The 18,614-nt window shown below is 39.3% G+C and overlaps 1 protein-coding gene across 7 annotated transcripts in view; it reads right to left on the bottom strand.

The window, feature by feature from the left end:
- LOC124140041 (synaptotagmin-7-like) overlaps positions 1-18,614 on the bottom strand; it is a 444,395-nt gene that overhangs the window by 30,447 nt on the left and 395,334 nt on the right. For 5 of the 7 annotated variants that reach the window (XM_046507387.2, XM_046507386.2, XM_046507390.2 and 2 more), the window contains 3 exons: positions 14,757-14,786; positions 9,501-9,633; positions 1,468-1,837 (listed from right to left, as the gene is read on the bottom strand). In XM_046507387.2, coding sequence (XP_046363343.1) covers positions 1,468-1,837; positions 9,501-9,633; positions 14,757-14,786 — 533 coding nt within the window. Of the gene's footprint in view, positions 1-1,467; positions 1,838-9,500; positions 9,634-14,756; positions 14,787-14,843; positions 14,904-18,614 lie in introns of all 7 variants that reach the window. The other 2 variants (XM_046507391.2, XM_046507388.2) reach the window with 2 other exon arrangements.

The following is an 18,614-nucleotide window of genomic DNA, read 5'->3' as shown; positions in this document are numbered from 1 at the left end:
CTTACTAGTGGCAGATAGCATGTGTAATGATCCACTACGTTCTGATGACACACGCAATCTTGCAAACATTTAGGCCACCTGGGCCTTACTAGTGGCAGATAGCATGTGTAATGATCCACTACGTTCTGATGACACACGCAGTCCTGCACACGTTTAGGCCACCTGGGCCTTACTAGTGGCAGATAGCATGTGTAATGATCCATTACGTTCTGATGACACACGCAGTCCTGCACACGTTTAGGCCAGCTGATCCTTACTAGTGGCAGATAGCATGTGTAATGATCCACTACGTTCTGATGACACACGCAGTCCTGCACACGTTTAGGCCAGCTGATCCTTACTAGTGGCAGATAGCATGTGTAATGATCCACTACGTTCTGATGACACACGCAGTCCTGCACACGTTTAGGCCAGCTGATCCTTACTAGTGGCAGATAGCATGTGTAATGATCCACTACGTTCTGATGACACACGCAGTCCTGCACACGTTTAGGCCAGCTGATCCTTACTAGTGGCAGATAGCATGAGTAATGATCCATTACGTTACGATGACACATGCAATCTTGCACATGTTTAGGCCACCTGAGCCTTACTAGTGGTCGATAGCATGAGTAATGATCCATTACGTTACGATGACACACGCAGTCCTGCACACGTTTAGGCCAGCTGATCCTTACTAGTGGCAGATAGCATGTGTAATGATCCACTACGTTCTGATGACACACGCAGTCCTGCACACGTTTAGGCCAGCTGATCCTTACTAGTGGCAGATAGCATGAGTAATGATCCATTACGTTACGATGACACATGCAATCTTGCACACGTTTAGGCCACCTGAGCCTTACTAGTGGTCGATAGCATGAGTAATGATCCATTACGTTACGATGACACACGCAGTCCTGCACTAGGGACCTTTGGAGGACACTGTCAGGGCAGGATCAGACACGCAACCAGGTCACAACTGTTTCCCCCAATACTCATGAGTGTGAAAAGCAACGGTTTATACCGAACCTAACATGTCCCGAATCACAAAAAGTTTGTTGTCAATACTTTAATTTGAAGCCAGTTAGTGGTTGCAAGGTCAGTTTGATCATTACTGCAACCACACCGAGCTTGAGTTTGATCATGACCGTGAGTGAGTGAGTGATTTGGGAATAATATCACTTTGAACAGGTTTTCAGTTATATCACAGCATGTGAGATTGATGGGAGGAAAGCCCAATCCCGTAATCGATAGTCCATCAGAGTGTCAGTGTTTCACGACACAGTAAGTCGGTCACGTCACAATTAATAGTTCACTTCCCATGTGCTCAATTATTCCCAACAAGTGGCCATTGTGCTCACCCAATCCTCATTGTGCAACATGCTTAGATAACTTGGGACCAATTCAGTTTTAGAATGGCCCCAAGAGTGAGGTGATTGAGAGCAAAATTTGATTTAGATTCGGCAGATGTTTCAAATGTCTTACCTTCAAACAAGAAACACTCATTCCAGTGAGGATTCAAGTTTTTCTTTTTCACTTTCGTTAGCAATTTGTGTTTTTTGTCCGGAAGCAACATAATTTTCACATAAGGATCACTGGTACCAGAGAGATCTTTGGCAGGCAAACCCGTAGCACGAAGAATCTTCAGGGTTAAAGTCAAGTTTTGGAAATCATAACCAAGTCCAAATTGTAGCTTTCCTAGTTTGTAATCCACGCCCTCTACAAGAGGAGCTTCATTCTCCTCGGGTGGGCTGTCGTCCATAAGCATCGTGGCGAAGCTCCGCACACCTTTCCACACACTCGACTCCCCCTCCTCCTCCGAGGCCGACCGACTCTGGCTGGACAGGCTCATGCCCTGAAACAGGAAGTGACCCAATGAGTGACCACAGTGGACAAGGAATCATAAACTCAAATACAATAATAGCAAAGTGTGGGTGAGTGGGTGAGTGGGTGAGTGGGTGAGTGAGTGAGTGAGTGGGTGGGTGGGTGGGTGTGTGAGTGAGTGAGTGAGTGAGTGAGTGAGTGAGTGAGTGAGTGAGTGAGTGAGTGAGTGAGTGAGTTGGGTTTAACGCCGCTTTTAACATTAGTCCAGTTATGTCACGGCGTGTCAGCTTAATGTTGGAGGAAAGCCCGAAGTGGTGCAGGTCTCAGACATTTACCATTTCTGTGAAACCCACGAGCATGGGTATGGTGCTGACAAACCTAAAAACATAATCGGGGTGAACAAGGATTCGAATCATAGGTTTCTGGCATGCCCAAGGAATGCAACTCTGCACAGCGAATGCAGCGCCTTAGACGACTGGCCCATCCGTGCCCCCATATAGTAAGTGAGTGAGTGAGTATTGTTTTACGCTGCTTTTAGCAATATTCCAGCAATATCACAGCAGGGGACACCAGAACTGGGTTTCACACATTGTACCCATGTCGGGAATCGAACCCGTGTCTTTGGCGTGATGAGCAAATGCTTTAACCACTAGGCTACCCTACCGCCCCTATGCGCCCTATTATGGTGAGTGAGTATGGTTTTACGCTGCTTTTAGCAATATTCCAGCAATATCACAGCAGGGGACACCAGAACTGGGCTTCACACATTGTACCCATGTCGGGAATCGAACCCGGGTCTTTGGCGTGACGAGCAAATGCTTTAACCACTAGGCTACCCGACCGCGCCATATACACATTATAAGTTGTAGCAGAATCAAAAGGGGTACATGGGGTTTTATGCATCCCGATGAGGCGGAGAGAACGTATGAAACCCTTGTACCCCTCGTGATGCTGCAACAACAAATTTATCTTACCAACATGTTTTAATATGACACTGTAAAAGAATTAAAAAATTAAAACAAATTCAAAACTGATAGAAAACAGCTGTTCAATTGAGCAAAGGTTAACTTGTGCTATGCCACTTGACTTTCATTAACTCTGAAAAAGCGTGCAGCTTTTTGCTTCAAAACGGGTATAAGGGATTGATTCTGCCCCTCAGAAATCCATTTGCAGCCTGTCTTGTTCGCGGCAGGGTATAAGGAATTTATTCTCCTGCTGAGAAATTTATTTACCCTTCAAGGTGGGATACATAGTATCTTATTAAGATTCTGTGGACTAAGCAAATCTCATCATGCTGACCTGGAGGTATGATAAAGACTTTTGTTCCAACATGGTTAGGGCGAGTGAGTTAAGATTAACACTGCCTTGAACAGTATTTCATTAAAATAACATGTCTGCTTATTGGGGGGAAATTGTCAAAAGTGAAGCAGATGTTTACCACTTTGGTGAAACTGGGGAACAGGGCTATGGTGCTGACAAACTGAGAATCATAATTAGAAAAAGTTTTGGATTCAAACATAAAATTATCAGATTCTGGTATGACTAAGGGCAGCAACTCTGCACAGCGAATTGTGGCAGCTTAAACAACCAGGCCTCCCATGCCTCTAATTATATAATATATGACAAACACAACTCTATATTTGGAACACAACAACAATATTCCTATCGATTACATTTAAACATTTCGGTCTCAAGATCGGCTCTATATCAGAAAAGTGCCTCTGGTGGTGTTGTAAAAATCTTACCTGAAAGAAAAACAAAGTCCCTTCTCCTTACAAATAACCATAAAAAAGGTTAGAGATATCTTGATACACATTTCTCCATCACACCAACGGCACCTTGTTAAATAACATCTACAGACAGAATCTGATTCAAATCCCTGAGGGGATCTGTATAAACAAATTGAAAAGTGAAATAGGTGAATTTCTTAACATGTGTGGTGTAGGTGAACTTTTCCTCAATTATCAACCATTATCTCCAAACAATCGCTGAGTTTCCATCAGAAACTGTGAAATATTAACCCTCCTAGTCCCACAGAGAATGATTAAACAATCTACTGACTCATTATAACGATACAACAGTTATGTCGGTTTGACAAAGTAGGATTGAAGAGCTTAATGTAGGTAGCGTTTGTATTTGCAGTTCTCTTGATGTTTTATTTAATGAAGGTGGGTTGCTTTTTTTTGGTTTTTTGGTTTAACGCTCAGCAAAATTCCATATATATGATGGCAGTCTGTAAATAATTGAGTCTGGATCAGACAATCAAGTCATGAGCTTCGACCTATGCAATTGGGATACGATGACATACATCAACCAAGACAGCAAACCTGACCACCTGATCCCGTTAGTCGCCTCTTACGACAAGCATAGTCGCCTCTTACGACAAGCATAGTCGCCTTTTGCAGCAAGCATGGGTTGCAGACCTATGCTACCCCGGATCTTCACGGGTCATTTAACAAAGGTAACTTGCACCTCTTTATGCTGCTTAGTTCAATCTTTGTCCTAAGTGGAATTATAACAAGAGAAGTTTCAAATAGAAGTATCTTTCTTGAAGGGCCCCATAGTCAACATTAAATAAGTAAAAACAGAAATATCTAACTGATTTTAAGACATTCACACAAAACAACACACATTCATATGTATAACTGTTTTTGTGCGTAAATGTAATTGTCTGCAAATATACTACTCAAAAGAAGTTAAAGAACCCCCAATTTTTCATATAACAGTTAATCTGTCGTAAACTATAGTCATGTGAAAATATTGGTTGTTCCTTTACTTCTTTTGAACAGCATATGTTCCAGTAACAAAAAAATTATATATCAAGTTTTCATTGCCATAAACATAATTTAGCTTCACAAAAAGAATGAATTTCACATACCATCTTGGAAGTGAGAATCTGCACCCTATCCAAACCAAGGTGCAATTTACTTTGACATCGCATGTCAAGTACACTTATTGTGATTGGAGCTTTGCAAACTGTGTAAAGTATTGACAAAGTAAATCTAAATCTGCCTCGGATATCCCTTCGTGGCCCAAATCCTACATGCAAATATCTGGTTCCAGTCAGGAGACAGCCTGATAGAATAACTCATTCCTCATGGTATGGATATGGTGCTTGATCTAGCTGACTTGGTCCCAGGAGAATATCCAATGCTGCTGTGTTTTTGTGTTCACTGCTTAATTCAAACTTTTGAACATCACAAGAGCTCTAACAATATATGTTTTCTCCATCTGTTGCCAGTGTGATTTGGTTCAGTAGAGAATCAGAGAATGAAAGTCAAACTGATTTTTTGTCAAAGGACAAGTGAAATAATTACGATCTTTATGAATTAATTATGACTATGAATTTATCACCACTCCATGACTAAATTACCACTCTATGAATTAATTACCATTTTATGAATTAATTACCATTTTATGAATTAATTAACACTTTATGAATTAAAAACCACTTTGTGACATATTACTTATTGTTGGAAAACCACCTCCACGGTGTAGCCCACAGAGCATCTGCTTTTTCCATTTATCTATTTTAACACCGAGTACCAACATATAGATATTATATTTCGCACATGAAAGATGTTTTATCCACATGTGCTTAATATGCATAAAAAATAAAATGTTTCTCAAATTTTTGCAAAGAGGAGGGAGGTAGGAAACTTTCTTATTGAGAACAAAAGTGCTGAGAGAGGAACACGTTACCACCGAGAACACCATCAAACACAACTGGGCACATACAAAATGTTTCTCTAATACAATTAATGCTAATTAGAAAAGAAATATTATTTAGTGGCAATAAAAATGAGTGACATGCAGGATTTAAAGTGGTCGCTAATGCCCGAGAAACATTTCCATTTTTTTAACATGTTTTGAAAGTTAAAAACTATTGAAGATAAATTTTATGCAAATATTTTAACAATGCGAGGTATTCCCCCGTGTTTGGTTTGATGGGTAATAATTGCACTTAAGACACTGTTTGTACAACAAGCCACCGTTAGAATTTTGAAAATACCCATCTTAGAAAAAGTCCAATGCTTTACGAGAGACAGCATACATCTTGTGCATGACAATTACAAACACCACTGTCCACTTTTAACACCAAGGACTGGCTATATCTTGACAGGCTTTCTTATCTGTACATCAAATATTCATGAAACGGATTCAAATGGATTCAACGTTGACAGCCATGAAAAAGTCTCCTGTGTCCTCCATGACTAGTGATTACATTTTCCATGTCGTACACAAATTTACTTCCCCCAGCATTCCCATCATAAGAAATGTCTTCTTTTCTGTAATTTTTGTGCCACATTTCTTCCTGTTCGCTCAGTGGAGACAGACCGGACATATATCCAAACTGCCATGCGTTATTTTAGCTTTCGATAAAAATATTTCTGGAGCTCGTGGGACAAACATGTCTCTCAAATTTAATCATTGTTGAAGGATGTCTCTAGACTCAATACACTTTTACCCTTGGTACTTGCTTTACTGTCCAATCAGTTTGAGTGAATTTTATTTCAGGGCCAAAGAAAAATATTAATTCTCTTTTTCAAGTTATACTTTTTCATTAATTAAAACATTACTTTCAAATTGTTCTCATCAGCTGTTTATGTGAAACAAGGTGTTGTGTGAATGTTGTCATAGCGATATTCGGGCTATGTCACTGTAACCTGTAACTAATCAAGTCTGGATCAGGCAGACCAGTGGTTGATAGTGAGAGCAACATGCCACACACATTGTGGCCATCTGATCCCCATTCAAGCAAGTTCTGACAACCAGGAGTTGGGGACGTTCTCCTACCTGGTTTTGTTTATTTGTTTGTTTGTTGTTTAACACCGCTCTCAGCTATATTCCACCTATATGACGGCGGTCTGTAAATAATCGAGTCTGGACCAGATAATCCAGTGATTGACATCATGAGCATAAATCCAGGCAGTTGGTATACGATGACATGCATCAACAAAGTTAGCGAGCCTGACCACCCGATCCTGTTAGTTGCCTCTTACGACAAGCACAGTCGCCTTTTACAGCAAGCATGGGTTGCTGAAGACCTATTCTACCCCGGATCTTCACGGGCCTCCTACCTGGTAGTGCAATGGGAGGGTGTTGTTCAGCTGTACATATTAATGAAATAGCTTGATGACAATGTTATTGACAATCCCAGTTAATCTATCGCAAAATCCTGACATTTGGGTAATGCCATTGAAAACAAAGCTGTACAGGTGGGATGAAATACAGCCTAGTTTCACGTACCAGGTACAAAACTTAAGAGAGCATGTTTGTTGTCCTGGTTGGTAAGCCTCCAATTTTGCAAATATTGAACTACTTCATGAGTTGGGAAACTGGGTTTAAATTTGAGACGCACAGTAAATGTACCTGTTCATAACCCAGGCCATAAGAAACAGATACAGTCTTACATTGCATGCAGGTTTTCAATAGGGTTGAATTGAAACTGTTTTACAAATGAAATGAAACTACAGTGAAAAACGCTTCCTTTTTGCAACAATGTCACAGTCACAGAGTGAGTGAGTGAGTGAGTGAGTGAGTGAGTGAGTGAGTGAGTGAGTGAGTGAGTTTGATTTTATGCCACTTGTAGCAATATTCAAGCAATATCAATGTATCATAATATTATTTTCTATATTTCAGTGAGTGAGTGAGTGAGTGAGTGAGTGAGTGAGTGAGTGAGTGAGTGAGTGAGTGAGTTTGATTTTATGCCACTTTTAGCAATATTCAAGCAATATCCCTGTATTATTGTACCCATGTCAGGAAACAAACCTGGGTCTTCTGTGTGACGAGCGAATGCTTTAACCACTAGGCTACCCTACCGCCTCTTCTTTATTTTATATAGCTCAATATAACCGGAAAGAGGCAGGCCTTTGACATTTACCACTGTGGTAAAACCCATGATCCCAGAGATGACAAACCAGGAACCATAATCAGGCCTTGATTTAGCTATACAAAACATGCACCAGTGTCACATGTTATTGAAAAATGCAACCTAATATTTATGTCTAAGTACCAAGTGCATGTGCCGAAAAATTCAACTTTGTGTAGGACCAACCCTACCTTACACAACATCAATCTTTGAACAAACTCAATGTCTCTAAATTCTATTTACCATGCTATATCACTAATCATCACGTTGTGTCAGTTTATTGATTGATGACAGTCATCGGAAATCTGTGATTTTACTCATTTAGTGAGTGAGTGTGTCGGTTTAACTCCGCTTTTAACATTATTCCAGCTATATCATGGCGTGTCAGCTTAATGTGGGAGGAAAGCCCAAAGTGATGCAGGTCTCAGACGTTTACCACTTCGGTGAAACCAACGAGCATGGGTATGGTACTGACAAACCTAGAAACTTTATCGAGGCGAACCGGGATTCGAACCCACAATCACAGGTTTCTGGTGTGCCTAAGGGACGCAACTCTGCACAGCGAACCGCAGTGCCTTAGACGACTGGGCTACCCGTGCCCCTCATTTAGACAGGTTTATGCATCTGTGTTTCAGGTTTGATAAATTTATGGGACCAGGGTGCAACCTGGTTTTGTCTGGTGCAACTAGCTTTTGATGTCAACATGCACCTTGTGCAGGTTAAATCAAGTTTGCCCTGCTAATCAGAGTGAATTTGGGATTCATACATAGTATCTTAGTATAAAATGAATGATATGAACATTTTCAATGAAACCCAACCCTGTTTTCTGTAGTGATTAATGTTGTTTCGCTTAAAACATGATAAAATTCGAAAATAATATAGCATTTTCATGTCAATAAAAAGGCAAAACCATATAATTCATGAAGATATCTTAAATGGTTTACGCGTAATTATCCTCAGTTGACTTGGATCAGATGTACAGACATACTGACTGAAGTGTGTATGAGAAAAGGCATTTCAAACTCGACCCCAACCTGAAAGCTTCTTGTACTCTGCAGGAAAACCAATGCCAGATGAAGACCAGTGATTGTATTGTATGATTGTATGATTGTATGATATCTAAAGATCATAAAATCAACCATTTAAAACTTAATTTTCTAGGACATTTGTTAGAGACAGAATATTTTTGGAGTCAGAACTTCAAGACATTAAAAGTTACTCTTGCCCACCTTCACCCCCTAGAATTTCAAGTGGTCGTCCCCACTCCCTTCGGACGGCAGTCAAGACATGTCCACTTGATAATTGACCAAAGTCCTCATTCTACTCAGCGGCCAGCTGATGCCCATAACGCCCCTAAAGACTAGGGTGGGTAACTGGGGACCAATTCCACACTCTAATCACTATGGAAACCAGCCAAGAACAAACCACGTGATGAGCCAATTGAATCTGGCACACAAAGATGAGTCCAAAACTATAAAGTCTGCAACCAGAGCAAAATATCTACACAATCTTAAGCAGCATAAGCTTAACCAAGATCATAATTCATGACACTGATGTTGAAAACCACTCCACGGTAAGATATATATATATTCCCAACACCAACCAGCAACCATTAGAACTCCACAGTGTTGCTTACAGGTCAATCTTGTGATAAACTCCTTAAATCCGATGCGTAAACTTTTAAAACTTTAATGCTGTCTGCTGACTCGCGATCTCTTTAATCTTCCAAGTCTGGCGTAAGCATCACCTCACGGTGACTGAGTAGACGGGCTATAGATTCCAATACACAGTACACAAAGACCACTCGAGGGTCAAATCTTACCCGGGTTATTCCCATCGTTTGGTAGGACTCTCGTGGTGTTTGGTTAATGCCGAGCGACTGGTTTAGGGCGGTTTGGGAGTTGGATGAGGGCTGGACATGTTCCGCAACCATTTTACGATCAGGTCTCTCAAATCTGAAATCAAATATCAATTTTAGACTGTTGCGTCTTATTTGAACCAAAACGTTCCATGATCAGAATGGGAAATTACAGAAATGACATGACAGACTATGCTAAACACTCATTTCCCTCTGCAAAAAAGGTGTTAATAAAAGTTGAAAGAAGCAAATAGGAAGAAATATTAAGAAAGTTGAAACTTGAAAGATTAAGAAAATTTACATTTAATATGTTAGTATAAAAAAAACTAGCACAATATTAAATGTACAGTTTATGAAAGGCAAAATGTTAATAACAAATTTAAATGAATCCTGTTCCATTTTGCTCAGAATTGCACACGCATATCAGTAAGGACAAGGAAACATGACACCACAGAGTGAGAGGTATTTGGAATATAAATCTGAGTAGGTTTGCTCACCAAATAATACTTCAAGAAAACTGACTTAAACTAATAGTATTCCAAATACTCCTCACATACATAACACCAGACACCTGCAAACCCTGGACAGCTAAAAAGAAACACACATCCTAAACAAACTAAACTGTTTACCAAAATACACATAATTACATCAGTCCAAACAAAACATCTGGCAGAACTCTTTTGTACTTGCCCTTGTATTGATATATCTCTAGGCAAATAGTATCTCCTCGGATTAAAAAGATGAGGACATTGTGAAAATGGTTCTCTTAGACATCACAAAGAAAATATCAATTTTGATTCCACAACTGTGTTGTTCCAATCAATCCAATTTCAGAAAGTGATCGGAGAGTTACAAATGTTTTAAGTCTTTATTGTGATCAGTTTCTGAATATGGACAAGGATGAGAAAACAAGACAACTTGCTTAACTTATGGTAGTATAAGTTCTGAGTAATAACAATGATATTCTTCTACCAGATATTTTGTTTTCATTCCGTGAGAGGGGAGATAATCTGCTACTATCACCACTAATACCAGACACCTGACAAGGGAACAACAAACATGCATGTCTTGCACTTGACAGAATTTTTTAAATTCTATAATCACTAACTAAACAACAGTCATTGATTTGTTATTGTCTAAACAATTTCCATTCGAAATTATAAGCTCAACTGTTGAAAAATAGCCACTACATATACAAAAATATATACAACTTTTGATAAGGGTATTGCTTGTATCCCATAATACACAAAACATATTATTTATATGTTTATGTACATGGTATGATTTGTTTGTTTATTTGTTGTTTAACGCCGCACTCAGTAATATTCCAGCTATATGATGGTGGTCTGTAAATAATTGTGTCTGGACCAGTGATTGACATCATGAGCATCGCTCTGCGCAGTTGGGATACAATGACATGCATCAACCAAGTCAGCAAGCCTGACCATCCAATCCCGTTAGTCGCCTTTTACGGCAAGCATGGGTTGCTGAAGACCTATTCTACCTCGGCTCTTCGCGGGGTGTACATGGTATGAAATATATATTATCCTTATCAAAAGCTGTGAAACGTATACTATGAAACCTTCATAATCCAGACAATTCCCAATGATATCCTCCAGAAGACCAAATGTCCAAATTAACCAATCACTGATAAGTAGGAGGCCCTTTAATTAGGAACAGACACCTCAATCTGTAATCGATGAGAAGGCAGAATTGGCCCTGGATTATGGGGCCACTCTGAATGCCGGTTGAAATGACCCTGTGACTAGCATAGAGTCAGGGTCAATGGACCTCGGTCAGTCATCGTACTGGACAATCAATGGGATTGGATTTCATGCATTCTTCATGGCGATCTAGGCTGTGGGTGTGACTACATGTCAAATGTGGCCTTGATAACAGTTTCCTGGCTAGTACAGCTTGTACCATGTCAACTGTTTGGTAAACACAATTATGAATGCTTGTGGTTCTTATGTTTGCATTGATATTTCCAATCTGCTACAGTCACACACATAAGCAGCAAATTATATAATCAATATAGTTACTGACATTTTGTTGTTTAAGTGCTGTCAACACTGTTGACAATGCAAGCTTCATTTGAAGCCAGTGTGTTGCACTATAGGAAACTATAGGTGTCTGACTGTAACTACAGGAACCAAGAGGTGTCTGACTGTAACTACAGGAACCAAGAGGTGTCTGACTGTAACTACAGGAACCAAGAGGTGTCTGAATGTAACTGCAGGAACCAATAGGTGCCTGACTGTAACTACAGGAACCAAGAGGTGTCTGAATGTAACTGCAGGAACCAATAGGTGTCTGACTGTAACTACAGGAGCCAATAGGTGTCTGACTGTAACTACAGGAGCCAATAGGTGTCTGACTGTAACTACAGGAGCCAAGAGGTGTCTGACTGTAACTACAGGAACCGAGAGGTGTCTGACTGTAACTACAGGAACCAATAGGTGTCTGACTGAAACTACAGGAACCAAGAGGTGTCTGACTGTAACTACAGGAACCAAGAGGTATCTGACTGTAACTACAGGAGCCAATAGGTGTCTGACTGTAACTACAGGAACCAATAGGTGTCTGACTGTAACTACAGGAACCAAGAGGTGTCTGACTGTAACTACAGGAACCAAGAGGTGTCTGACTGTAACTACAGGAACCAAGAGGTGTCTGACTGTAACTGCAGGAACCAAGAGGTGTCTGACTGTAACTGCAGGAACCAATAGGTGTCTGACTGTAACTACAGGAACCAATAGGTGTCTGACTGTAACTACAGGAACCAATAGGTGTCTGACTGTAACTACAGGAGCCAATAGGTGTCTGACTGTAACTACAGGAGCCAATAGGTGTCTGACTGTAACTACAGGAGCCAATAGGTGTCTGACTGTAACTACAGGAACCAATAGGTGTCTGACTGTAACTACAGGAACCAATAGGTGTCTGACTGTAACTACAGGAACCAATAGGTGTCTGACTGAAACTACAGGAACCAAGAGGTGTCTGACTGTAACTACAGGAGCCAAGAGGTGTCTGACTGTAACTACAGGAGCCAATAGGTGTCTGACTGTAACTACAGGAACCAATAGGTGTCTGACTGTAACTGCAGGAGCCAATAGGTGTCTGACTGTAACTACAGGAATCAAGAGGTGTCTGACTGTAACTACATGAACCAATAGGTGTCTGACTGTAACTACAGGAACCAATAGGTGTCTGACTGTAACTACAGGAACCAATAGGTGTCTGACTGTAACTACAGGAACCAAGAGGTGTCTGACTGTAACTACAGGAACCAAGAGGTGTCTGACTGTAACTACAGGAGCCAATAGGTGTCTGACTGTAACTACAGGAACCAAGAGGTGTCTGACTGTAACTACAGGAACCAATAGGTGTCTGACTGTAACTACAGGAACCAATAGGTGTCTGACTGTAACTACAGGAGATAATAGGTGTCTGACTGTAACTACAGGAACCAAGAGGTGTCTGACTGTAACTACAGGAGCCAATAGGTGTCTGACTGTAACTACAGGAGCCAATAGGTGTCAGACTGTAACTACAGGAACCAAGAGGTGTCTGACTGTAACTACAGGAACCAATAGATGTCTGACTGTATCTGCAGGGAACTTAAATGATAATTAAATGATCAATCATTACAAGCAAACCCTTATTGTTGATAACATTGACTGTTGTCAAATTTTGAATCTGAATCTAACCACGTTGTCATGACAAGTTTGCTTAAGACATGCAGGTCCATCATCACCACACAATCCTACAGCTATGGAAACAACATGGGACAACCAGCACAGGGGAGACACACATAGCCATATACCACTCACTCTACAACCAAACAGAAGAAAGAACCGGGGACAAAAACTGCATTCACAAAGCCATCTACTAATCAGCAGTTTAGAAGCTTCAGGCAAAATATGTTTGCAGTAATCTCACGTGTAACAGTAAGCAAATTCTAGTGTTCTAAATTATTAAAAATATATCATTCATGCAAAACCTATTTTTTTTCCTTCAAAAAACAGTATGAGGATGTAAAGGATGAAATTGAATATCTTCTCTTGATGTAGATTTGTTTTTGACAATTCATTATTTCACCCCAACACATCTGCCTTGCAATTTAATTCACAAAGCAGCGTTTAAAAGTTAGTATTAAGAACAGGCACAAATTAACACAGATTCTGGAAGAATTATTTTCAACAAATTCATTGTTTCATCCTGATATTTGAGTTGTAATTTGAGACAGTAGAACAGATTTGATGATTCATTAGGAATACTATTGAGGCATTCAGCCAAAAGTAGACATGTTTTGTTAACATGTGTTAACATATTTTTAGATAACTTGTTTGGCAAGAAAAGGAAGTAATCTATACAAGTTCTAACTAATCTCGTAATCAATACTGTTACTCTACTCAGATCTAAGAACCAATTGCAAACACAAATTATTAGCCATAGAATCAAGTTTAAAACTGAAAAAGGTTTTAACTATTGTTTAAAAAAATAATCTGTCTTTTAAGATATAAAAAACTCCTGTGAACCACTTTCAATATTTGATTAAGACAGGTAATTCTAAAATCATGTTTAACTAAATCATTTAAGAAATATTTTCAATCATTGAGGAAAATTGAATTTTATTTATGAAAATGTCTGTTGAGTAATGTTTTCTAAAATCCTTTCCGAAATCTGCTTTTCTATCGCAGTTGCAGTAAGGCCAACAATAAGGTTTTCCATAAAACTAGTTCCAAGAAAGTTGACAGTGAAGAGGACATTGGGGACATCTAAAATATTAGCCATCAATTAATGACTATGATGTAACAGAGGTTGGGTATTTGATGGAAGTATCTACTTTTCTATCCAAGATGTGAAACTGAATTGTATTCAAATAAATATTGATTTTGTTCAAACAAATGACAATTCCAATGACATTCTCTTTATATTCAAGTTATCTAGTTACAATTTCAAGAATCTAAGTACCTAAAACTTTTTCAGGAAACTAACCTGCTTAATAACTGAATAATACTTCAGAAAAAATGCTTAACATTTCAATTCTCATAAAATGAGAACCTTGGTATTTGACCTGTTTTTAAATTGCCTTGTTTATCATACCTTTAGAAGTAATTAAATTCAATTTATAGTACAGTATTAGACTCTAATGGCTTTGTGAATACATTGCATCCTTTGATATACTAGACTTCCACTAAGCTGGCTGAATACCTTTTGAGAAATCCATTGAGTACGCCATTGCTGTAACAGGTAAACAAACAAACAGTTATTATGATAGAAAAAATAACAGCAAGTTACTCGTTCGTGTGGCCGGGGCATGCTGCTCCCTCCTGTTGGTCAAACAGTGAAAACCAGCCCCTGGAATGAAATCAAAAACCACACATCAATTCACGGTCGGTTTGATACCCTAAAAACAAAATCTAACTTCCAATATCAGATATTCATCTTGCTTGGGGTTGGGAAGATAACTTGTTTGAATATGAAATCAAAACTAATCAATTCTGTTCTGTTGTGAACCCCTTAAAAATTGAAGATTTCAACATCAAATATATTTATATTATTTATTTGGGTTTTAGTAGATAATGTATTTGGGTATACCTTGTTACAACCCTTAACGTAAAAATTACTCTAAGTATTCGCAATATATGATTATTCTTCCTCCAACTTTGTGCGTTTTCTCAGACACTGCATTTAGTAGAGCCGTGGAACGGGTGGGTGGATGTGCACTGCAAATTTCACATTCCAATTCCCTCTCAACAACCACCTCCTGGTTATAACTGACAGGTTTTCTTCAAGTGGCCATTGCTAACATGCCATATTGGCCAATTTTTGTCAATCTTTGTACACAAGTATATCATGGGACAGGGTACAATATGACTGGATTTACAGGACTACCCTGCTCAATGCCAATGGAAACATTTTGAGATTTCATTCAAATTTGGTATTCAGGTACAATCTATTTCAGGACACAACTGAATAGGTTTTCTTACCATGGCAAAATATTAATATTACTCAAGGCTGTTCTATTTTAGCTGGTGATATTTAGCATTTATTAAAACATGTATAAATGTTAATATTTATAATAGATTGAATTTCACACAAATGGAGATAAACATGAAATGAAAACTTAGTGTCCTTGATATGAAAGTATCATAAACACCTGATGAATTCTTAATTTTGAAATAATTTGCTAATGACATAGTACCTCAATTATTTGCATTCTCAGTTTTCAATAACGTCACTGATGCGAGTGCTGTGGGTTAAGGACAATTCTGGCAATATTCCAGAAGTATCAGAGAATTGTATGAGACACCAGGAATTGACTCCACACCTATACCCACTTGGGAACAAAAAACTTGTCCCCAACTGCTTAGTGGCATTCATGTGTTTCAAACAACTGTATATATTCATACAATGTGGTTAACTATTAATTTCATACTTCATCTGTCGAGCTTATTATATTTCTAAAGTATTTTCATCTGAAGAAAACCATTATCATGACGAATTACTGTCTCTGTAAAATTATCACAAAAGTGTCTGTAAAATGATCAGTCTCCGTACAATGATCAAAATAGTCTCTGTACAATGATCAAAATAGTCTCTGTACAATGATCAAAATAGTCTCCATACAATGATCAAAATAGTCTCCGTGCAATGATCAAAATAGTCTCCGTACAATGATCAAAATAGTCTCCGTGCAATGATCAAAATAGTCTCCATACAATGATCAAAATAGTCTCCGTACAATGATCAAAATAGTCTCCATACAATGATCAAAATAGTCTCCGTACAATGATCAAAATAGTCTCCGTACAATGATCAAAATAGTCTCCGTACAATGATCAAAATAGTCTCCGTACAATGATCAAAATAGTTTCCGTACAATGGTCACAATAGCTTTGTGTCATGTAATCTATCACTGAATAGTTCCTGCTTGCTTCTCGTAAGAGAATGAATGAATGTTGTTTTATGCTACACACGGCCTGTAAATACAATGTCACCAAGTTGTGCCAGGCAAACAGGGGTCGATAAGAATCCACTTTATAGGAGTAAGGATGACACCTTATCAGCCCCTTAAAACAAGCCAATCCTTACACTGCAGACATTCCTTACAACACGCATGGCGAATTGGAACCCATTCAGTGATGAAATTGTTTTTTTAAGAGCAAGAATTTATCATGTTTACTACATCTAAACTATTTGCATGTGTTTTTTACAAAACTATGAACTTCAACATCTTTTTAAAAAAAACAACCCAAACTGTGACAAGAAACATCACAGCATTGATACATCACAAATGACAACAAAGGCTCCACTACGATAACCACTGTGAATAACACAGCCACTCGTGTAATATATCAATTGCAACATGGATTAAAAACCTGAGTTATATTCCTGGAAAGGTTGGAATGTCCTTACATCGCTCCCCTTTGGAAGTCCTGATTAATAATATGAGTGTATTGTGGCCAAATAGCTCTAGATCCTACAATTATGATGTCAGGGTGACGCCATCAGCCATGATTATCCATCAATTTATAACAGTTAGCCAGGGGTAGCACTGTAAATTGTGCCCAGTTAGGTTTTTGCATCACAATCGCTTGTACAGTTCTGCCTCTCTGCATTAATTTTCTTTATTGGTGACAGGCACTAATTTCTGTTTTAAGCAACAAGTCATCACAAATAAACAGAGACTATCTAATTTTCTCCCTGTTTGTAATCTGGTCCCAAAAAATGGATATCCTCTGGGAGAAGCAATATTTATTCGTCCTGTCATAGTGTCATTGATTATAATGATTGCTAATGTCAGTCCCAAGTGCTGGGAATTCTGTTGTAGAGATGCGTGGAATCGTAAATGCTATACTTGTTTTCAAATGAACTGCTTGGGCCTATGGGTATTTCGGGATAGCACTGATCACCAGCAACTTACTGCGACCGAACGGATTGGGTGGTCCAGCTCAGTGATTTGGTTGACTGCTTGTCATCACATCCAGAGAGTGTGGATCATTGGTCATGGTATCCATAGGCAGATACAGAGGGGGGGTGCGGGGGTGCGGGGGTGCGCACCCCCCCTTTTTATTTCGAAAAAAATCTTTATTTCTGTATAAATTACCACCAAAGACAATAAATATATCTTACTTTTGCACCCCCCCTTTTCAAAAAAGCTGTATCCGCCCATGGTATCAATCACTGGATTGTCTAGATCAAACGATTATTAACAGGCTGCTGTCATATAGCTGGAATATCCCTGTGTGTGGAGTTAAACATTAGTTGACAACCATGGACTTGAATACTGCCAACAACTGGTCATCTCATCTACAGCATGGAATTTTATGTTAGTGCAAATAGTTCATTGAAGTAAGCTATTCTAACAGGTTTGAGTGAGTGAGTGAGTGAGTGAGTGAGTGAGTGAGTGAGTGAGTGAGTGAGTGAGTGAGTGAGTGAGTGAGTGAGTGAGTGAGTGAGTGAGTTTGATTTTATGCCACTTTTAGCAATATTCAAGCAATATCACTATATCACTGTACCCATGTCGGGAATCAAACCTGGGTCTTCTACATGACGAGCGAAAGCTTTAACCACTAGGCTACCCCACCGCCCCTTCTTTTTAGTGAGTGAGTGAGTGAGTATGGTTTTACGCCACATTTAGCAATATTCCTACAATATCACGGGGGGGGGACACCAGAATGTACCCATTTGGGGAATCGAACCTGGGTCAGTGGCATGACGAGTAAATGTTTTCGCCACTAGGCTACCCCAGCGCCAAAGTGTACAAAGAAACAACCAAACAACTGACTGCCTGCACAGCATGAGGAGACCAGGCGAGACAAAAGCGATGCTGATGTATCAAGGCCTGATGGCCTTTTTCCACAATCAGATAATATCATCCTAAGTCAGTGACTAACAACAATAGGAATATCATCAATACCGCATTGAACAGTATTTCAGTTATATCACAGCATGTCAGCTCAATTTGATGTCAGCAAAGCCTGACGTGATGCAGGTCTGAGACATTTACCACTCAGGTAAAACCAACGAGCACGGGTATGGTGCTGACAAACCTAGAAACATAAT

Source organism: Haliotis rufescens, unplaced genomic scaffold (genome assembly GCF_023055435.1).
Source record: "Haliotis rufescens isolate VD_foot unplaced genomic scaffold, xgHalRufe1.0.p SCAF_5, whole genome shotgun sequence".
NCBI lineage: Eukaryota > Metazoa > Mollusca > Gastropoda > Lepetellida > Haliotidae > Haliotis > Haliotis rufescens.
This window is presented reverse-complemented; position numbering and strand designations above follow the sequence as displayed.